This window comes from Jatropha curcas, chromosome 9 (genome assembly GCF_041381405.1).
Source record: "Jatropha curcas cultivar XTBG-Jc1 chromosome 9, XTBG_Jcur_1.0, whole genome shotgun sequence".
Classification (NCBI taxonomy): Eukaryota; Viridiplantae; Streptophyta; class Magnoliopsida; order Malpighiales; family Euphorbiaceae; genus Jatropha; species Jatropha curcas.
Window position 1 is genome coordinate 4,088,605 of NC_143159.1, and position 22,754 is coordinate 4,111,358.

Here is a 22,754-nt window from a genome sequence, read left to right on the forward strand (position 1 = left end):
TGTAAAAACTTTCTTATAGAAAAGGAGATTATTATTATTATTATTATTATTTTGACAAAGTGTTAATTATACTTGTAGTGGCTAGGATAATATATAGTTGAATTAAGTTCACCTCACATTTTGCAAAGTCAAGTCTTTCACCATTGGGAAGCACATTCATTGTTGCATTTAGAGTTGGGACACAGAGAGAGATAAAGGGAAGGGAAATTGTCAAAAGGCTTTTATACTTGCATTTCTGCTACATCACAATTAATTAAATTTTAATTAATGCTTTGTAGTATTTTTCAATTAAATTATACAATACTTTTGTAAAATAAAAGTCTCGACACGTGACTCCAAGAGAAAAGGGGAAACAAAAGGAGATTAGGCCATTCAAGGTTGTAACATCATCAGCAACCTGACAACAAGTTTCATAGATGGGCGAAGAGCTGCATTTTCAAGTGTACAGCGAGCCACAATGAGAAGAACCTTAGCCATGTTATCACTAAAAGAAGCTGATAATCTCTGGTCCAATGCCTCCATTATTCCTTCATCAGTTTCCAGTTTTGTTCCAACCCAATCTATTATATTGTGGCCCTCTTCAAACTCTTCCTCTACTGGCTTCTTCCCAGTAACAAGTTCCATCAACACCACCCCAAAGCTATACACATCACATTTTGTTGTTGCTTTCGATGAATATGCATATTCTGTTTCAAGAATATCAAATAATTAAATTAATTTTTGGGTCGGAAATCATGCAAGTTTAATTCAAGAATCATTAGTACGTACCTGGGGCCAAGTAACCATAAGTTCCTGCAACAACAGTAGTGGTGGAATCATTTCTACCTCCAGATTGCAAAACCTTGGCTATGCCTAAATCTGCAACCTTAGGCTCATACTCATCATCTAGTAACATGTTTGTTGATTTGATGTCTCTGTGTACGATAGGTTGTGTTAGGTCGTCATAGGCCAAGGCTTGTGCCACCCCAAGTGCTATTTTGTAACGGTCTGGCCAATTCAAATCAATCCTCCTACTGTTATTGTCAAGTGCGTCCCAAAGGTCTCCTTTTGGCATATACTCATAAACCAATAGGTGATTTCTGCGACTGGACATGATACAATACAATTTGATTATATTCCTGTGTCTTACTTTTCCTACAGTCTCAATCTCAGTTTCTAGTTCTTTTTCCAAAAGCAATGGATTTTGTAAAGCTCTGTAACTTGATAGCTTTTTCACTGCAATTACCTTCCTATTTCTCAATTCAATTCTGTACACTGAACCAGACCCTCCACGGCCTACAATATTGTCATCGACGATACCGTCAATGATCTCTTTTTGGTCAAACCTTATTTCATGAAAGCTCTTTATGTCGTATGAAAATAATGATGAAGACATGGTCTCTTCATCATGTTCCATGACCTCTCGATTGCTGAGTTTACGTTTTAGAAACAGGAGAGCCATAATTATAATGATAACTACTGAAACTATGATGATAATCTTTCGATTATGAGTTTGTGAGCACATGGGAAATTCTAGATTTGAGTAAACATGGATTGGAACACAGAGACCCGGGTTCCCTGAAAAGCTCTCTGGAAACCCAAGAAGAGATTTGAGGAATTGAACCAGAAAGACTATTGTTACGAAAATTGATAGAACGATAGCGTAACAACCCGCTGAGACTTTCCGGGATATTTCCATTAAATCGATTGTGGGAGAGATCAAGATCATCGAGAGAATTTCCACAATGATAGTGAGTTGGGGATTGTATTTGCAATTGAACCGCTAAAATTATTGTAACTCAAATCAATGGCTGAAACATGGGGAAGACCTAGAAATCCTTTTGCAATTAAGCCTCCAAATGGTTGTCATTGACTCGATACTCCACAAGAGTCTTGCATTTTGCATGACTATCTGGTAGCTCTACAGAAAACATGTTATACTTGACATTAAAGTGTAACAATTTACCTCTATTGCAAACTTCTGTTGGTAATGGGCCCGACAGGTGATTCTCTGACAAGTCTAGGACAATCATAGGTGACAGCTGCCCCAAGTTCTGTGGAAATTCTGTGAGAATGTTGCTTTGAACTGATAAAATGTGCAAAGTTGTTGAATTGCCAATAGCACTTGGGATTTCTCATGAGAGTTTGTTGTAGTCAAGTTGCAAGAATTCCAGCTTTGGAAGGCGGCATATGGATTCTGGAATATTTCCAGTCAAACCGCCTGAGATGTCCAAACCTATTAGTTCTGTCAAATTTCCAAGTTCTTCAGGTATGTTTCCAGAATAATAGCGGAGCTCAAGCTGCTGCAAGTTCTTCAGCAATCCAATCTCCGATGGAATCTGGCCTTTGAAAGAATAACTTGGACTTAATTCAAGATCAACGACAACAAGGAATGTTAGGTTTCCTATTGATGCTGGTATTGGATCGTGCAGATTGCAATTTGCCAAGCTCATTCATTTAAGCTTTGTTAGCCTGGAAATATTCCGAGGCAGTCGCCATAAGTTCAGTTCACTATTTTCATAGAAGTAAAGCAACTCAAGGTCGGTAAGATTTGTCACTGACATTGGAAAATCGCCTTTGAAACGATTGAATGACATGTCAAGTATTTTCAGAGATTTCAACTGCGAGAAATCAGGAAGTGTTCCAGTGAGAAACACAGAACTCATGTTCAACTCTTCCATGAGAGTGCAATTGATGATGCTGTGAAGGAAATCGCCATGAAGAATATTGTGGCCGCAACTCTGGCATGTAAGAGCAAATACCAGTTGGGAAATTGCCTGAGACGGACCAACCAGACATGTCAATCTTTTCAACATACCCCTTATTGTTACAATTGACTCCTTTAAAATCGCAAAATGGTTTCCCTTCAACGACATCCCAACCGGATAAAGCTTTTCCTAACGGAGAAGTTTTCATTAGATTAAAGAAATGAGATTGATTAGTGGTGGTAGCATCTAGAGAATAGGTTGTGGAAATAATTGACACGAAAAATAAGAGAATTGAATGGGAAGCCATTAGTTGCAGTAACAGGCAAGAGAGAGTTAAGGGTTTGCATATACAAGTAGGCAAAGGAAACAAACGAGTCAAAGTGCCAGTTGGGTGACATGTACTTTCTAAGCCATCTTTTTCTTTTCTTTTTTTTTTTTTTTTAAAAAAAAAAACCATACTTTCTGACTGTTACGATCTAACGATTCACAAAAAAGGCTAATTAATGGATGGATTGGAATTCGGAGGAGTATGATTAGAAAGGACTAAAGAGTGAGCAGCCAAAAACGAATACTATAAACAGTTAAATTGATAGATAGCACTATTGTCACTATAAAAAGGGTCCATCTTGACCTTTTCTTGCTTTTATATGTGTCTGAGAAAGCTTTGAGAAAACTAAAACCCAACTTCCTATCCTATTTTCCGACATATTTCTAATGATTTTTATAAAATGTATGATGAAAAAAGTAGTAATTTACATGATTTACAACTTACAAGCAAATATACAATAAACACTCAAATTATAATTTGATTAATGTTTTGCAGTATTTTTAAAATACGTCATAATATTTTTGGCAGTCATGTGGTACGAACAGCTGATCTTTTTTTTTGTTTTTTTTCATTTGTAAATCTCCGTAATTTCAATTGTGAAGATTGTGTAATTCACTGAAATTTATCATTCTTTCCTTTCTTGCAAAGACAATTTTTCAGAAACAATATAACATAGCCTGGTTTTGACTTTTGAGATTATAAATTACAAATTTTAAAGAAATCCCAATTATTGTTCTAATGGGAATGACTGTTTTTGATCCTTCGCTTACAGGGGACATGCCTATCCTGGGTTGAAGTTTATGATAATAGCCTAGCATGTCTTGATGCCCTTTGTAATGTAAATTATACATCTACCGTTGCATTTATAACAGGGACGCAAAGAGAAAGATAAAAGAGACAATTTTTTTTCCGAGGAGAAGTATTTTTAATTAATATTTTGCAGTATTTTTCAGATATATATATATATATATATATATATATATATATATATTGGTAAATAGAAGGATGACTCCAAAAAAGTAAAAAGCAAAAGAAAAGAAAGATTAGGCCATGCAAGGTTATAATTTAATGAGCAACCTGATAACAAGTTTCATAGATGGGCGAAGAGCTCGGGTTTTTAGGGTACAGCGAGCTGCAATGCAAAGAACCTGTGCCATTTCATCTCTAAAAGAAGCTGATAATCGTTGGTCCAATGCCTCCATAGTTCCTTCCTTAGTTTCCAGCTTTCTTGTGACCCAATGTATTATATTATGACCCTCTCCAAACTCTTCCTCTACTGGCTTCTTCTCAGTAACAAGTTCCATCAACACCAACCCGTAACTATACAGTTCACATTTTATTGTTGCTTTCGATGAATATGCATTTTCAGTTTCAAGAATCATTAAATCAAATGATTAAATTAAATAACAGTTGGAAACCATGCAAGATTAATTCAAGATTAATCATTAATACATACCTGGAGCCAAGTAACCATAAATTCCTGCAACAACGGTAGTGTTAGAATCATTTCTTCCTCCAGAATGCAAAACCTTGGCTATGCCAAAATCTGCAACTCTAGGTTGATATTCACCATCTAGTAATATGTTGGTTGATTTGATGTCTCTGTGTATGATAGGTTAGGTCGTAGTGGAGATAGGCCAAGGCTTGTGCCACCCCAAGTGCTATTTTGTGACGGTTAGGCCAATTTAAATCAACCCTCTTTTTTTCACCATGAAGTGCGTCCCAAAAGTTTCCATTTGGCATATACTCATAAACGAGCAGGCTGTTGCTAGGAGTACACAAGATACAGTACAATTTGACTATATTCCTGAGTGTTATTTTTCCTAAAGTCTCAATCTCACTTTCCAGTTGTTTGTCTAAAAGCAATGGACTTTCTATAGCAGAACGCTCCCTTCTCTTACTGGATAGCTTCTTAACTGCAATAACAGATTTATTTCTCAATTTAACTTTGTACACTGTCCCAAACCCTCCACGGCCCACAATGTTATCATCAATATTGATACCTTGAATAATCTCTTGATTTTCAAAGCTTATTTCATTGAAGCTCTTATATTGTATGAATACAGGTTTGGAGACTTGATCTTACCATGTTCCTTTATCATCAATCCTTCTTTATTGAGTTTCTTTTTCAGAAACAAGAGAGTCCCGATTATAATTATTATTGCTGATACTCCAACTACCCAAATGATAATATTTGGATTATAATAATAAGTTTGTGAGCATATGGAGAAATTTTTATACGATGAAACACAGACTGGAACACAAAGAACCGGGTTCCCGAAAAAGCACTCTGAAAACCCATCTTTTATTAGAGATATAGGAATTGGACCTGAAAGGCCGTTGTTAGAAAAGTTCATGGAATTTGGTAACAACATACTGAGACTTTCTGGGATATTTCCAGTTAATAAGTTATCGGAAAGGTCTAGAACACTAAGAGATTTCAACAAGGAAATTGATTCAGGAATTGAAGAATTTAAGTTGTTGTCTTTTAAGACAAGTAGATTTAGCCTTTTAAGGTAACCAATTTGGAAAGGTATTGGACCTGATAACAGGTTATCTCCAGCATCAAGTTTTACTAGGTTGATAGCCCCAAAGATTTCAGGAGGTACAATTCCCAAAATCTTATTGCTTTGCAAGAACAACACTAACAAGTTTCTAGCAGTTCGAATTGTATTTGCAATTGAACCACTAAAATTGTTGTAACCCAGATCAAGTATTGAAATGTTGGGAAGACCTAAAAGTATTTCTGGTATTGGACCCTCCAAACAGTTATGACTGACTCGAAACCGCATAAGAGTCTTGCATGTTGCATAACTATTCGGTATCTTTCCAGACAACATGTTATCTAAGACAAGAAAGAACGACAGTTTACCTCCCTTGCAAATTTCCGTTGGTAATGGGCCTGAAAGGCTGTTTTCTGATAAGTCTAGGGCAAGCATAGGTGCAGATGCCCCAAGTTCAATGGAACTTCTCCTGTAAGGAAGTGTTTATAAGCTGATAACAGCTGCAAAGCTGTTGAATTGGCAATAGAACTTGGGATTTCTCCTGTAAGACTGTTGTTCTAAAGATTCAGTGCTAAAAGCTTGCGAAGGCGACATATGGATTCTGGAATTTTTCCTGCTAATTTATTTGTTGACAGGTTTAAAATTAATAGCTGTGTCAAATTGTTGGTTTAGAAGATCAGAGAATTAAGAAAGAGAAGGGAAATTCTGCAGAGAATTATGTAAATGTGAAGAGAAAAGATCTAATCTCCATTATAGCATAGTGAAAATATTTATATAAGAGCTATTCTAAAGTTTATTCACCAAACCTCCATAAATCAAAGAAGTTTGTCTTCCAAACTAAAGCTTAAAGCAAGATACATCACAGATTTTTTCAACTACTGCTACTTGACTTCAACTAATACAAGAGATGGAGATTACAAGATAACAAAGTACAATAAAATCTAAATGACTTCAACAAAATAATATCCAATCAGCTACACTATCTTCATCAGCAAAATACATCAAATATCTGTCAACAACACTTGCATCAATTTTACTTCAATGGAGCTGTAGCCTTTAACACAAATTCCCTAGCTCCTCAGGTATATTGCCTGAAAGTCGATTGTTGTGAAGACTAAGCTGTCAGAGGTTCTTCAACAATCCAATATCTGCTGGAATTTTGCCCTCGAGGAAATTCCCGTCTAATAGAAGATTCACAAGAGACGACATGTTTCCTGTTATTGTTGGCACTGGACCGTACAACATGCAGCATGTCAAGATTAAAACTTTGAGATCCATCATCAGAATGGTTTTGGGAAATTTCCATGGCTTTAGTTCTCCAATTTGATTGAAATTAAGCAATTCAATGCTTGTAAGGTTAGTAATTGACATTGGAAAGTCACCTCTGAAAAGATTGTATGACATATCAAGTACCTTCAAAGATTTCAACTTTGAGAAATCAGCAAACATTCCTTCTAGATATAAAGAAGTCATATTCAGCTGTTCCAATTGAGAGCAGTTGACGATGCTGTGAAGGATATCGCCATACAAATTGTTGTAGCCGACACGGAGAATGCGCAACTTTGCCAGGTAAGAGCATATACCAACTGGAAAGCGGCCGGATATTGACCAACCTGCAATGTAAATCTTTTCAACTTACCCTTGACAGTCACAATCGACGCCGGTGAAATTGCAGAATGGTTTTCCTCCATTGACATCCAATCAGACAGAGGCTTTCCTGACAGAAAAGTTTTCATGAGATTGAAGAACTCAGACTGGTTATAAGCAGTGACAGCATGCAGAGGACAGGTACTGGAAATAATTAACACAGAAACGAAGATGATGCAGTGAAGAGCCATTCATTAAACCCAGAAGCAATATTTAGAGACAGATAGAGGTAGTTAAAGCAGCTGCTGTAGAAGGCTAATTCGTCGTCTTTTTTAGAAGAAAAGCGGACATTTAACTGTGATGAACTATTTATTGAAATTGAAACAACAAGAAGAAGCTAATGGAAGTATGGATTGGCATTCAGATGAGTATGATATCGAATTGCTAATGGAAGAAGGAGATTAGATCAGTGATCACTTAAAAACTAACCAAAAGCATCAATTTTTAATAATAAGTCAAAAAAATAAAAAATAAATAAAAATAAAAATAAAAAAACAAGAAAGTCTCGCTAGTCATACCCTGCACTGCACATTGTGAAACTTTCAAGAGTAGGCAAACAGCCGCAGCCGGCCATCGTTTTCTAAATGTAAGGACAAAAATGTAATCTAATATAAACCTGGGCCGTGAACCAACGTGTGCTTGGCCCACAAAAATTTAATTCACTTGCCCATTGCATGCCGGTGTTTTTCATTCGACCTGCACAACTGAAATGAAAATGGACCAGCCTAGAGAGAACACAATTTGGAATTGCGAGAGGAAAATTTTAGACAAACGGCGACGACGAGATGGGGCTACCGGCGACAACAGTTTATATATCAACCTGTAAATATGATTTTTTGATGGTTTTTCATCAGATGAACGGATTTTCAATAACAGTTCAGTATTACTAATCATTGTGTCCAATTGCTAACAAATTGCAGAAAAGGTATCAGAAACCTAAGCTTGTCATTGATTTCCACCAGAACAAATGGATCCTTGAATGAAGCAGGTGCCTCAACGTAAAGCTTTCTTTTCATTTGCCCATCAAATGTTTTAACTGACGTGCATAATCAGAGGCTTAAAATTAAATACGAATCAGTTTTCATTAGTTTATAATTTCAATTGCATATCACATGTTTGCTATAATCTCTCAATTAATTCCAATATCTAATTGTTAACTATACTCCGTTTATATGTTCTTTCAGGCCGTGCTGTGACAGAAGGTTGTAAAAGTATTCAGTTAACTAATTCATCTAGGCAGTGTTCAGATTCATCTTGAGTTGAGTCCGATTCAACAATGTTGATGACATGATTATGTGCGTTTAAATAATGCACTTTAGCCAATTTATTTGGGATGCAAAGAGTGTGCTTACTGCATCATAATTTATCAACTCGAATTTACTGTTCCTTAAGATTTTTTAATTACATTTTTGTTCGTACTGATAATGATTATTATTGTTTGTTATTATTTGAGTTGTTTGCACTTGTGTAATTTGCTACTAATTTATTATTTCAGGAACTGAAGTGGCATTTCCATTCCCTTTAGCATCCAAGTGGTACGAACAGCTGACATTTTTTTTTCCCTTGTAAATCTTCATTATTTCAATTGTAAAGATTGGGCAATTTGAAATTTATCATTCTTTTCTTTCTTGCAAAGACAATTTCGAAAAGAATAAAACATAACCTGGTTATGACTTTTGAGATTATAAATTTTAAAGAATTTATCCCAATTATTATTCTGCTGTGCATGCCTGTTTTTGATCCTTCGATTAGAGGGTGTTTTTGATCCTTTGCTTATAGGGGACATGCCTATCCTGGGTTGAAGTTCATGATCATAGCCTAGCATGTCTTGATGCCCTGTCTTTTCAGTTGGAGAACTATTCTTTCAAGGTCTGTATCTTTCTTTTAGTTTATGGAGTCTCCACCATGATAAAAGAAATATTTTTTTTCCTTGAATCTTATTCTTCTTACAGGACCCCACAGCCATTCTTGAAGTTGAAATACGACACACGTGTAGTTGTGCACTGACATTTTTGCATACAGTACTGTGGCAAAAACCTGCGCACGTTATGTTCTGATTTGTCTTTATGCTTGTTGCAAGTTGCTTCCTTTTGCATATGTATGTTTGTACAAACACACACAATGATCATAATTAATAGTTTACTTCAATGCTGGCTCTAAGTCATATTTTCTATTATTAGCAACACAGAATTATCTGCAATATAGTATCGTTGTCATTATGAGAAATGGAAGTATCCTGATTTGCTTCAGGAAAATGACAGAAAATAGCTAGAAATATTTCTAGTTGAACATGATAATGTCTATAACATGACCTAGTCGTTAGATAATCACAGTACTCATCACATAAAATTTGAAAATATATTTTAGAGCAGTGGAAGAATCTTTTGTCTTGCTGAGAATATCTTTTAACGCATAAAGAGAGTTCCAACTTGTGAGTGGAGGTTCTTGGCTCACTATCTACAGTGAAGCCAATATGGTGGCTATTCCACTCTTAGACCTCCATTACAAGATGGAGATGAAGCTCATTTAGAAAAAAAAGAAGGAACAGGGAAAATACGAAAAATAAAAGATTTCTGTTTTCTCTTCTGTCCCCACTTAAATGGAGACAAAGATGCCAATCAATGAGTCAATCAATCAATCAATCACCTTATTGGTCTTTTTTCCAGTGGAAAACAATGGTGAAACTGGTCCTACCCATATGAGTCATGTCTTGATTTTAAAATCAGAATCAGGACTCCACTTCTGTGCAAAAAGTAATTGCCCATCGCGAACCACAACCCTCCACCCTTAGCAAATAATTGTGCCTTTTATGTGGAATTTTCTTTTCTTTGATAGCTTTCTTTATGAAAAAAAAACTATTGGCAAAGATAAAGAGAAAAAACAAAATTCTCAAAAGCCTGGGAGTGATTTCATTGGTAGCTCTTTGAAATATATACGTTATGCATATAAAGCAGTCATATTTGATTAAATTTGGCAAATACAAGCGCAAGAAAACAAAATGAAAAAGTATAAAATTTAAAAAGAAAAAGAAAAGAGAGAAGAATCTACAAGCTACTTTAGTCGTAAAGAAAAAAAAAAAAAAGGGTAAGTTGCTCATAATGATAAGTCTCCCAGTTACTTAGCGACATATATACTATTCTAAGATGGTATATTTCTTCACCTAGAATCCCACCCATATACTCCTATTGCAATTATAATTCTTTTGTACTGTTTATCTTAAAGTCATTTGACATTTCTTTGCTCTTGGTAGACGACTTGCAAGAATCAAATCTGCATGGATCTGCCTCAATCAGCATCTGGACAACCTCACTCATTGTTGGGCGAAGGGCTGGGGTACTGCAGGTACAGCGGATGGCAATTCGCAGAACCTGTATCATCTCATCCCTGAAAGACCCTGATAATCTTTTGTCTAATACTTCCATAACCCCTTCCTTAGTGTCCACTTTCCCTGAAACCCAGTATATGATATTCTTGTTCTCTCCAAAGTCTGTGTGTATTGGCTTCTTCCCAGTTATTAATTCCATCAGCACTACCCCAAAACTGTAGACATCACACTTGGTCGTTGCTTTAGATGAATATGCATATTCTGTCACATGTTTCAACGAAATTGAATGTAAAGGCTTGATAAATAATTAAAACCAAATGACACAACAGATTATACTAAAAGAACAAGTGATAACTAAAGATATATTGGTTAACTGGTGAAGGATCTAAGAAAAGATAAACGAAAATTAACGTGAGAAATGCAATGTAATCATTTATCCCATTATGTTCTATTGCAGTCTATCATAATTTAACTAGTTATGTTGCTGTTTTCAGAATTCACATGTCATTTAGAGACAAAGGAAATTGCATTTTGTTAAATATATACCAGTGTATAACTTTTTAAAGCAGCATAGAATTTAGTTATCGTTATGGACACTAATGTGGACTCGTATGTTTTCATTTAATATGAATGTAAATACATAATTGTAATTAAGTTGGATTGGGAAGTAACCTGGAGCCATGTAACCGTAGGTTCCTGCAATAACAGTGGTGGTGGAATCTTTTCCTCCCCTAGCTTGCAAAACCTTGGCTATGCCAAAGTCGGCAACCTTAGGCCGGTAGTTAACGTCTAGCAGAATATTGGTTGATTTTATGTCTCTGTGAATAATAGGTAGTAAAAGATCATGGTGGAGATAAGCCAATCCCTGTGCAACTCCAACTGCTATTTGATGTCGGGTGGGCCAATCTAGACAGATTTTATTTTTGTGAAGGGCATCCCAGAGGTTTCCATTTGGCATGTACTCATAAACCAGCACGCTGCGATTCAAATTTGAGATATAACAGTATAATTTGACTATGTTTTTGTGCCTTATACTTCCCAGGGTCCCAACCTCAGCTTTCAAATTCTTGTCTGAAAGCAGTTGATCTTCCGAAGCTGAATCTTTCGTTCCCTTACTCCACAGGCTCTTCACTGCAACAACTTCCCCACTTCTCAATTCAATTTTGTACACTGTCCCAGATCCTCCATGCCCCACTATGTTTTTATCAATCAAGCCATCAAGGATCTCTTGTTGGTCAAAACTGATTCGATGGAAGCTCTTTATATCAGATGAAATGAATGATGAAGACATGCTCTGATCATTTTCCTTGAACTTTTCATTTCTGAGTTTACGTTTTAGAAAGAAGAAAGCCCCAACTATAATGATAGCTATAGAAATTCCGATAACCCATAGAGAACTTTGTGTCTTTCGATTATAAGTTTGTGAGCATATGGGGAAATTTTGATCCCCAGAAACATAGACTGGAACACAAAGACCAGTATTCCCTGAAAAGCTCTCTAGCAACCCACCTTTTATCAGAGAGAGAGGAATTGGACCGGACAAACGGTTGTTAGAAAAATTGATAGAATTTGGTAACAACACACTAAGACTTTCTGGTACATTTCCGGTCAATTGATTGTTAGAAAGATCAAGAACATTGAGAGATTTCAACAATGATAGTGATTTGGGGATTGAAGAATTCAGCATGTTGCCTTGCAACATCAATAAATTTAGCTTTTTAAGAAAGCCAATTTGAAAAGGTACGGGGCCAGACAGGAGATTATTGCTGACATCAATCTTTACTAGATTAACAGCTCCAGAAATTTCAGGAGGTAGAACTCCTGAAATCTTGTTGCTTTGCAAGAAAAATTCAGACAAGTTTCTTGCAGTTCCAATTGTATTTGCAATTGAACCGCTAAAATTATTGTAACTCAAATCAATTATTGAAACATGGGGAAGACCTAGAAGTCCTTCTGGTATTAAGCCCTCCAAACGGTTTTGATTGACTCGAAATCGCAGAAGAGTCTTACATTTTCCATAACTGTCAGGTATCTCTCCAGAAAACATGTTATCTAAGACGAGAAAGTATAACAGTTTACCTCTTTTGCAAACTTCTGTCGGTAGTGGGCCCGATAGGCGATTCTCTGACAGGTCTAGGACAATCATAGGTGACAGTTGCCCCAAGTTCTGTGGAACTTCTCCTATAAGAGTGTTGTCATAGACTGATAAAATGCGCAAAGTTGTTGAATTGCCAATAGCATTTGGGATTTCTCCTGAGAGGCTATTGTTGTAAAGCTGCAAGACTTCAAGCTTTGGAAGGCGGCATATGGATTCTGGAATTTTTCCAGTCAGCTTATTGACTGAGATGTCCAAATCTATTAGCTCTGTCAAATTTCCAAGTTCTTCCGGTATATTTCCAGAAAGATGATAATTATAGTAGAGCTCAAGCTGTTGCAAGTTCTTCAGCAATCCAATCTCAGCTGGAATCTGGCCTGTGAGAAAATTTCCACTTAATTCAAGATCTGTAAGAGATGTCATATTTCCAAGTGATGCTGGGATTGGACCATAGAGCATGCATGTTGTCAAGATCATTGATTTAAGCTTTGCTAGCCTGGAAATATTCTCTGGCAATTGCCAAAAGTTCAGTTCCACATTTTCATTGAAGTTAAGCAACTCAAGATTGGTGAGGTTAGTCACTGAAATTGGAAAGTCGCCTCTAAAGATGTTGTAGGACATGTCAAGTATCCGGAGAGATCTCAATGGTGAGAAATCAGGAAGTGTTCCAGTGAGATACAAAGAACTCATATTGAGCTCTTCTAAGAGAGAGCAGTTGATGATGCTGTGCAGGAAATCACCATGGAGTTGGTTGTGGCCAAGGCGGAGAACACTTAACTCAGGCAAGTAAGAGCATATACCGACTGGAAAACGGCCAGATATTGACCAACCAGTCATGTCAATTTTTTTAACGTACCCTTGAGTGTTGCAGCTAACTCCTGTAAAGTTGCAGTATGATATCCCACCAGTGACCTCCCAATCAAACAAGGCATTTCCTGACAAAGAAGTTTTCATTAGACTGAAGAACTGAGACTGGTTCACACTGATGGCCTGCGAACTGTGGGTTAGAGAAATAAGTAACACAAAAATGAAGAAAATAAATTTAAGAGCCATATTATAAAAAGATATGTAGAGAGAAAGAGGGAAAGGTAGTTAAGATAGTTGTTGCAGAGAAGAAGGTGAGGAAGCAAAGAAGTATATAAATGAGATGATTGAGGGGATCATTGGTTGCAATAGTGCAAAGCCTTGATGATGAAAAAGTAGGTGCACGCAATTGTTCTGAGAAAGAAAGAGAGGTATGCATATCTTTGCTTAAAGAGACTTTATGCTTATACCCCACTAACTTATGTTACAGAATAACATGAGTGCAAGTACTTTATCCTGATAAGATGTTCTGGATAAACTGCAACTCATCTTAATCACCGTAGGTTCTTGTGACTCAGACCTATTTTGATCAATGTGTTTCTCTTGGATGGCCACAGCTCAAAGTTTAGCCTTTTGACCATCAACTACTGTGCACCTATTCCCATGCTGCTGTGTCTCTTGTATGATACTTAAAAAATTAAGGAGCTCTTTTTTGTGTTAGCATGTAAAATATGTATTCTCTGTCAAGTGCATAATAAGATAGCTTTTCTCTCTTATTTGTTGTAGAAGGCGCTTTTTCCATCGTCAAGGGCCCATCGTTGTCATTTGTTAATTTCCTTCCTATCCAACATGAGCTGAACTCTAATTTGTCCATTAGTTCTTTGTCCTTGTTTAGAAGGTCTAGGAAAGAGCCAGACACAAACCCAATTGATTGTGTACAGTTGAAACACAATTAAGCAATGACTTCTTATATTATAGCATATTTGGCTTGGCCAAGTTTTCACTAGTAGTTTCATTTCCCAATGCATAAGACAGCTCTTGTCTAATCAACAAAATATGGCAATATACAACAAATGAGGCAACAGTATCAAATAATTCCTTAGTTTAGACCACCTTAGCTTAGGCCAATGTAGATTTTTATGTTCAACCATCCACAAGCACCCCGTGTTTAAATTTTCATATTAAGTTTTGTGGGATTACTCTTTTTTTTATTTTTTTTCCTTACCTTCAAATTCTTGGAAAATATAAAATTCCTTATCCGGTGGGGGAATATAAGTGGGAATACTATTCCATCATATATGATCTGTTTGTGGAATTTGCATTATATTCCAAATTAGTTGTTTTCTTGATAAAGATTAAGGCAATAAGCAAAGGTACAATGAAGAGTTCAGTAACTACCTATTTTCAAACTGTTTCCTACTTTCCTTGATGTCAGTCAAATCTTTCAATGTTCTAATCTCATTTCATTTAATTTAATTTGCAGGTATGGGGCTTGTTTACATTAATCCAATTATTGGAGCTGTACTTGTTTTTACTCTCCCTGATATTAGGAAGGGCAAGCTGTTGCTGTTACTTTCATTCTGCAAAGAAGTGGAAGCTCTCACTCTCACATTTCCATTAGTAAATTAACTTCTTCTCTTTTTCTTAATTTATTGCTACAATGGATAATTTCGTTTCTACTTTTTGACGCATAAGGGGTAAGATAAGTTTGATTCTTTTCATTCCAAAGTTGGAGCCTTTTACAACGAAGGGTCACTGAATATTTTGGTCCCGCATTTTGCCAGATGTCACACAACCTTTCACAAGAGAATGATAGAGGATAATGGGCCCTCGAATAAGAGCCCAAGTGATTGTCCAGCCCATCCAGTTCATTAATGGGAATCTCTGTAGGATAGAAGTGCTCAATGATGAAAACGCAAAGCAAAGATGCCCACAACTCTCAAAAGCATTTGGGTGTTGATTTGGCAAGCAATGAATTTCTTATTTCTGAGATGGCAATTTCTAATAGGCTGCTTTAGCCATTCTCCTTTTACCGACATCTTCTTTTGGAGGTGCTAACAAGCGCTTGAATCACGGGCGCACAATAGCAAGTTGCTTAGCTGACAAAATAAAAATGGCAATGGCTTTTTGCCTTTTAGTGACCGCCAAATTGACAAGCATTTCATTAAATGGGGTTACTAGCTAATTCCTATTTTTAAAAAGTCTATACTGATCAAAGCTGTGATCAAGGGCTGAAAATTGGCCATAAGCATGTTATCAGATGATTTCATCATGTTGCGGAGAGCCGCGTCCCAGCATATTGCTTCTTATTCTCTTCATTATCTTTATATAAAGGGAGAAAGAATAAGGATGTGTGCTTTGTAGAGTCAATTCTTCTCTTGATATCTTATTTTTGTATCACTATCTCTTTCTATAGGATAGCATATGTGGGGTTTGCTTTGTAGAGTCTCAATTCATAATCATAATTTTGCATAAAATACTGTTAAAGTTAATTAAATAAGCATTTCACCATTAGCTAAGTTGGCAATTTAACACATTCAGATCAATAGCAAAGGTAATTAGAGCACCTATAAGCTAACATTAGGGTTGGTCTTGATACCTAATTTTTAAAGGGAGCATATTTAAAGTAGGAACATATAATAATATTGTAGGTATTGTTCACATTAGCATTGTTATTATTGGTTTATTAATCTATATATGGCATACTATTTTCAGACTCTCATTACTATCATCATTCACTAAATTGCTTGATGACGATGCTGATAGTCAAATATCGCAATGATGATTCTTTTTATTTTCTTTTTTCCATTTTCTTTTTTAAAATAACTTGTTTTTAAAATAACTTGTGCTAATTCATTTTTATTTGTTGTGTTGTTTTAACAACAATAACAATGGCTGAGCTTTAATTCTAAACTTGTCGGAGTGTCAATTATATAATCTTTTATTTATATTCTACTCTCTTCGTAATTAGGTTTGTATAAAAGTACTAGACCTTTTGAGAGGACTTCCCTCCATATAGTTTTAGATTTACCTTATTCATTTAGCATCATTTACCGTCAACTTATAATACTTACGACTAAAAGTATATGGGTCAACGTAGTTCCTGAAATTTAGTTTCATTAAACTATTTAATCTTTCAAGCGACGAAAGTAATAAGTCAATGACAAATAGTAAATACCATGTTTAGATATGAATGACGAAATAGTCGAATATAAATAGCCCTAATTGGCATACTTACTAAAGAGAGGGATGCAAGAATCGAGCAAGGCTTGATTTATACTTCCTAATTATATTAAAATGGAGGTAAGTACGCTATTGTACTCCTCATAATTCATATACAGAAAATATCCAGAGGCATTTCACAATGTCTTTGTTGTGTTAAGTTAAAATGAAAGAGGAAAAAAAATACCATTAATCCAAACGAGTGTTAATGAAAATTAAGCTTCATCAACATGAGATAGTGGGATCAATAGCAATGTTGAACCCACCAAACTTAATTCATAAATAATCCATATCTGGTCTTTAAGAGAGAGATTACATCCTCCATTAGCTAATTTGTACTAATTGGATTTTGGGTAATGAAATTCTATAATTGTTTGTCGGAAAAAAATTCATAAGCTATACACAGGGTTTTTTATTGGGCCCAAACTCAATTTTATTATATAGCCCTACCGCAGAACAGAATTATCTTCTACTTTTTCTTCTTCGGGCTCGTACGCAAGTCCATTGGGCTTAATATGCTGGGCTGTGGAAGCCACTTAATTGGTATGCTTAGCGTAGCCGAATTTTGTATAGATTGTTCATTATAATTTTTTGATTGTATAATAATTTATTTTATATTTACCTGTTTATTGTACAAAATTATTAAGATTACTAATTGAGTTCAAATATTAATTTTTATTGTTCAAAATTTTTAGCAATAAATTAATTATTGGTTTTCCAAATTAATTTAAAATATTTGTCAATTTTATATATTAGGATATTAGAATTCCTAATGAGTTTAAATATTCTCAATCGAATTAACAATTTGTTTGAAGCTGATAGGCCGGCTTTCACTTCCTGATAGTTATTGTCTTTTTCTTACCAGCTTTAATATTTTATTAAATGACTAAAATATTAAAGAAGCATATAATATTTGTCAAATTAACTAATTCTGTAATTCTTTATAAACAAATTATAATGAAGGTCAAAGCTAATAATTTTCAGTATTTAAATCTTCTTTAGAGATATTGCGTTTCACGTTCGTTTAAGAGGCAATCCATTTTTGCTGTTGGTTACAAATCGTAACATATAAATATTCTTAGTCAAATATTATAAGAATAAATAAACAGATAAAAGAAAACAAATGAAATGAATGAACTTAGCTTCCAAGGATTTGTTTATATCTGGCTTGATTGATCAGCTACAGCTCCTTGCAGAAAAACCCTTTTGACCTCATTTCTATTCACCTAACTATTGTTCCAGAATTGAAGTATACGCAATTATGGTTGCCTTTGTTAATTTAAATGTTTATGTTTTCCTCTCCTATCCTGCACCTGACCTGGTCATGGCTTGGCTTCCATTGACGAACATATTGGTTATAACTAACAAGAAAATATGAATTATAGAGTTTAAAATTTTACTATATATTATTTTTAAATTTTATTTTGATGTTAGATATTGTTATGGTTATAACCAATTGAAATATTACTCTCACAAATTCAATTTATTTTAATTCAAGATTTTTTTTTTTTTTTTATAAAAATATAAAAGGTCCAATGGAACGAAATACCATTGTAGACCACAGGGATAGCCCTCATTTTTGAATGACATTCACCAAATTGACGATAACTATTGTGGTGGAGAGCTTCTACGAAAGGTAAAAAGACTAATCAGACCACACATGATTGGCAATATCAATTTTATTTGATTATGAGTAAATATGCTATAAATTTGTGCTTGACAACAAAAAGGACCTTTAATTTTTATTTGATTTTTGGCATCTGCTTCTGCTGTTCTGCCCTTCAATTGTACTAACACAACAAAAAGAAAGCTTTAGCTCTCTACATCTCCAATGAACATTGCAAAGTCTTAACTAATATATATTACAACCAATCTCAACTCTAACATTTTACATTATATGTTATACATCTTCTAGTGGAAATGGCTAGCATAAGATCTCCAACCTTGGCTTAAATGTCAGAATTGAACCCTTCCTTTTTCTTGTTAGCACCATCTTTACTAATGACAATGCCTACCAGCTTACACGGTTCTGCTTGTTCTAGCATTTGAACTACACTTCGCATCGTAGGTCTTAAACTTGGAACCCTTGAAGTACACAGAATTGCAATTCTTAGCACCTTAACTGCATCTTCTTTAAAAACTTGTGGAATTCTTGAGTCCACTATGCTAAACACGCTCTCTCTGCTCTTCAAGTTGCTAGAAACCCAATCCACTATGTCTTTGTTTTCTCCATATTCTGCTTCTATTGGCTTCTTCCCACTCACTAGCTCCATTAATACCACTCCGAAACTATACACATCACTCTTCTCATTAACTTTGTATGTGTATCCATATTCTGCAAAAAATAAGTAACTAAATTAACTAACGTTACATCAATTAACAAACAAAACAGAAAAAATTTCTGATCGACATAATTAACTTACCGGGAGCTATATAACCATGGGTACCGGCAATTACATGTGTGGAATCTTTGGCACTATTTGCTTGAACAATCTTGGCGAGTCCAAAATCTGCAATTCTTGGCTTCAAGAATTCATCCAACAAAATGTTACTGGACTTGACATCTCTGTGAATTATGGGTCTGTCGCATCCGTGATGCAAGTACTCCAGTCCCTTAGCTGCTCCTATGGCAATCTCATACCTTGTCTCCCAATCAAGCTCCATCTTTTTCGAAATATGCAGACGGTCCCATAAACTTCCATTAGGCAAGTACTCGTAAACCAGAAGGCTCGAGTCTTCGCTGGTAATGCTACAGTACAGTTTCACTACGTTGACATGCCTAATTGAGCTTAAGGTCTGCACTTCAGCATCAAATTCTTTAGATTTTCCGCCGCGCTTGGTGAGCATTGGGGTTGTGCTCCAGCTCTTTTTCCGGCCACCCGAATCTGTATTCCAAATATGTTTGACAGCAAGCTCTTTACCATTGGCGAGCAGTACTTTGTACACATTTCCAGATCCTCCTTTTCCTATTAAATTATCTTCTTTAATAGAATCAAGAATCTCTTCCTCACCAAAGCTTAACACATGGAAAGACTTCACATCCCAAGATTCTTCCTTCAATGAATGGTCTTGATCTTTTTCTTTCTTCTTTAAATACAAGAAGTAGACAAGGGCAAGAACCAAGATTGCTGCTCCTACAGCAAAGCAAGCTATGACTGTACGAACATCTTTCAACATGCCGGATTCTGGCTTGCATAGCTGAAAAGTACTCACTGTTTGGCTACAAAGGCCAGGATTACCGCTAAAACTTCCATTGTAAGCTTCAATTGACAAAGATTGAGGTATCCTACCGGTTAACCTATTATGAGAAAGATCGAGTAAGCTTAGCCTCAAAGAGGACAAGCTGTCTGGAATATGCCCTGAAAGTTGATTCTCCGACAAATTCAAAAAATTTAAACTCGGGAGAGATCCTAAGGAAGAAGGAATTTCGCCGGAAAGTAAATTATGGGCTATGTTCAAATCATTGAGAGCAACACATGAGCCTAATGAGTCCGGTACGGAACCAGAGAACGTATTATTATGCAAATAAAGGGTACTCAGTTGATTAAGTTCTCCTATTGATCTCGGTATCTTGCCTGAAAATTGATTATCGTTTAACTTGATTGAGTTCAGAGATGTTGCTTGCGAAATCTCCTCCGGCAATTCACCCGATAATCGGTTGTTTCCGAGGAACAACTGCCAAAGGGCTTTGGCGTTCTTGATATCAGAAGTCACCGGACCTTCAAACTGATTTAACTCGATATCAATTATGTTGACTTTTGGCAATCCCCAAATTCCGGCGGGAACGCTGCCGGAAAGCGAGTTTTTACTGACTCTAAATCTCTTCAACGTAGTGCAATTCGCATAACTTGCTGGAATTTCTCCTGTGAGATTGTTTTGAAGCATTAGAAGTGCCTCCATCGTCCCTTGCTTGCACATATCTGGTGGAATTGGACCGGTCAAGTTGTTTTCTGACACGTCAATGAAATCAAAATTGGCCCAAGAACCAAGCTGTTGAGGAATTGGACCGGTTAATTTGTTTCGGTACAGAGAAAGATTCACTAGTTTCTTAAATAGGCCGAATTCAACCGGAATTTCACCGGAGAGCTCGTTTTCGAATAGCTGCAGAGTTACCAGATTAGTCAAGAATTTCAATTCAGACAAGTCGCCTTCCAGATAATTCATCGACGCATCGAATTTCTCCAGTTTAGTTAGGTTTCTCATCCCAAATGGTAATTTTCCGGTCAAGCTGTTGTTGTAGAGCTCCAATTGCCAGAGGTTCTTGAGCATTCCTATCTGCGAAGGAATCTCGCCGGTAATGTTATTATCGGAAAGTTCCAAGTTTATTAGCTCAGGAAGATTTCCAATATCTTCTGGTATTGTGCCTCCTATACTGCAATTCGATAGATAAAGCCAATTCAACTTTGTTAGCTTCACAATCTCAGATGGAAACAGCGTCGGATCAAATGGATTGTCCCCTGCACTCAGAGTAACAAGACCTGAAATATTTTCCAGGGATTTCCATGGAAAAACACCCGAAAATCCACTTCGATTCAAGAACAGGTGCTGTAAGTGAAACAGAGAGGAAAACTCTGGAAATGGACCGTTAAAATGATTGTTTCCAAGGTCCAAATATTGTAATTTCGTGCATTTATTCAAATCAGCAGTGATTCTACCCGACAAGGAATTGAAACCAAGTGAAAGCTTTTCCAAAGATTGAAGATTGCAAATTGAATCCAGAGGAACAGCGCCGACTAAGTTTTGATGAGACAGTTCGATTTCTGCGACGGAATTAACTGAATTGCAAGTAATTCCAGTAAATTTACAAACAGAATTACTTGATCTCCATGAATCAAATGCATCGGTGTTTGAATTCTGAAGTGCGGTTTTGACATTCAAAAGTATCTGAAGCTCGTCGGATTTAACAAAAGAGAAAAGGCAGAGAAAACAGAGCAGGAACGGAGAAGAAAAGAGCGTTGACATGTTGGATAATGGATAGTGAATTAGAAACAGAGAGTCGTAATGATTTTGAATTTTAATTAGACAAGAGGAAGAAGAAGAAAGGAAGGAAGGGAGCAGGAGAGAGAGAGCGAGTGAGAAGACGTCATTTTTAACTAAGGTGGCGGCCGGGGGTTCACATTAGTGTCTGCTATGTTTGCCTCTGTGATTGCTTACGATGGCTATTTAAGGGCTAACTATGTCTTCTTTTGCAACGGTCATTAAGGTTTGTTTATCAGTTATCAATCTGTCATAAAAAATATCCTGCCACTTCAACTTTTTAAATCAACTAAATTATAAATAAAATACTCCTCAATTTAGTAACTAAATTGCATTCTACTGCACATAATTAATTTAATTTAAAAATTAATTATTTCTTAATTTTCTCAAAACTACAGAACAATTATTTAAAAACCAGTAATCACATAATTATTTAATTGAAAAATTAATTATTTCTTAATTTTCTCAAAACCACAAAACAATAATTAAAGAACAAGTAATTAGAGACAGGGAGTGACTCTATAGACAAAACAATTTATATATCCAAATCTCGAACTTGAAACCTTTGATTAAATGATTAAAGAGTTCTAACCACTCCATCCCAACCAATGTTTTAAGGAATAATTTTTTTTTATTTCATCTTATTTATACTCGATATTAACAAGTATTAGATATATAACTATCTTCATAGATTATTTTTAATTTTGAAATAAATAGTAATTTGATCAAATTATTTTTAATTTTATTATAATTTGGAGTAAATAGCTACTTTCTTAATTTTAGGTAAAAATCTTGAACGATTTATATTTGAAAAGTGTTTGCTATGTCATAGCGAAAATCTTAGATTTTCCATTAATGATATTATGAAGAATAAAAATTGTGTATTTTTTTTTTTAAATAGTATAAAAAAAAAAGCATATGGTTGATTTTTAGTAACTTCTCATAGTAATAAATGGCATGGGCAATTCATAAACATGACGATGGTGTAAACTATTTATTTTGCATATTTTCATTTGCGGGGATTAATGAGTGTGATTTTGAGTAATATGTATGATAACTAAAATCCCTTTTTTATATTTTTGAAATTTAAACATTTCCTCCGTTTCATATAAATTGTGCCCAGTTCCATTTTGAGATGTTATAAAATAATAGTATCTTTTTATTA

At 35.5% G+C, this 22,754-nt stretch overlaps 2 protein-coding genes, 1 long non-coding RNA gene and 2 pseudogenes across 12 annotated transcripts; 1 reads left to right on the forward strand and 4 right to left on the reverse strand.

Annotated features, from left to right (window-relative positions):
- Positions 1–207: 207 nt before the first annotated feature.
- On the reverse strand, positions 208–3,329 carry LOC105631000 (receptor protein-tyrosine kinase CEPR1-like; annotated as a pseudogene). Its single transcript, XR_016322602.1, has 2 exons — positions 769–3,329; positions 208–686 (listed from the first exon to the last, which is right to left on the reverse strand). The product of XR_016322602.1 is annotated as a receptor protein-tyrosine kinase CEPR1-like (transcript).
- Positions 3,330–4,058: 729 nt separating this feature from the next.
- LOC105630999 (uncharacterized) lies at positions 4,059–7,678 on the reverse strand (annotated as a pseudogene).
- Positions 7,679–7,699: 21 nt separating this feature from the next.
- On the forward strand, positions 7,700–15,990 carry LOC149493477 (uncharacterized). Of its 9 annotated transcripts, none has more exons than XR_016322553.1 (7): positions 7,713–7,988; positions 8,087–8,154; positions 8,351–8,368; positions 8,662–8,701; positions 8,946–9,035; positions 14,874–15,087; positions 15,175–15,986. It is a non-coding gene; the product is annotated as an uncharacterized LOC149493477 (long non-coding RNA). The 9 variants fall into 9 exon arrangements; XR_016322555.1 differs by having other exon boundaries at positions 14,874–15,010; positions 15,175–15,985; XR_016322560.1 differs by having other exon boundaries at positions 7,700–7,988; positions 8,087–8,164; positions 8,351–8,424; positions 14,874–15,990.
- Positions 10,104–13,787, reverse strand: XIP1 (Leucine-rich repeat transmembrane protein kinase family protein). The gene is made up of 2 exons (XM_089725950.1): positions 11,164–13,787; positions 10,104–10,752 (listed from the first exon to the last, which is right to left on the reverse strand). The coding sequence occupies exons 1-2, from the start codon at positions 13,637–13,639 to the stop codon at positions 10,358–10,360; spliced, it is 2,871 nt and encodes a 956-aa protein (XP_089582076.1). The 5' UTR covers positions 13,640–13,787; the 3' UTR covers positions 10,104–10,357.
- Positions 15,991–18,273: 2,283 nt separating the features above from the next.
- On the reverse strand, positions 18,274–21,776 carry LOC105630772 (Leucine-rich receptor-like protein kinase family protein). The gene is made up of 2 exons (XM_012212722.4): positions 19,036–21,776; positions 18,274–18,947 (listed from the first exon to the last, which is right to left on the reverse strand). The coding sequence occupies exons 1-2, from the start codon at positions 21,572–21,574 to the stop codon at positions 18,562–18,564; spliced, it is 2,925 nt and encodes a 974-aa protein (XP_012068112.1). The 5' UTR covers positions 21,575–21,776; the 3' UTR covers positions 18,274–18,561.
- Positions 21,777–22,754: the final 978 nt, after the last annotated feature.

What these genes read in the sequence shown, in the direction of transcription:
- LOC105630772 (XM_012212722.4), bottom strand. Translation starts at nt 21,574, where the DNA reads ATGTCAACGCTCTTTTCTTCTCCGTTCCTGCTCTGTTTTCTCTGCCTT. An exon ending in CCATGGTTATATAGCTCCCG is followed by an intron (nt 18,948 to 19,035) that starts GTAAGTTAATTA and finishes TATTTTTTGCAG; the next exon opens with AATATGGATACACATACAAA.
- XIP1 (XM_089725950.1), bottom strand. Translation starts at nt 13,639, where the DNA reads ATGGCTCTTAAATTTATTTTCTTCATTTTTGTGTTACTTATTTCTCTA. An exon ending in CTACGGTTACATGGCTCCAG is followed by an intron (nt 10,753 to 11,163) that starts GTTACTTCCCAA and finishes AACATGTGACAG; the next exon opens with AATATGCATATTCATCTAAA.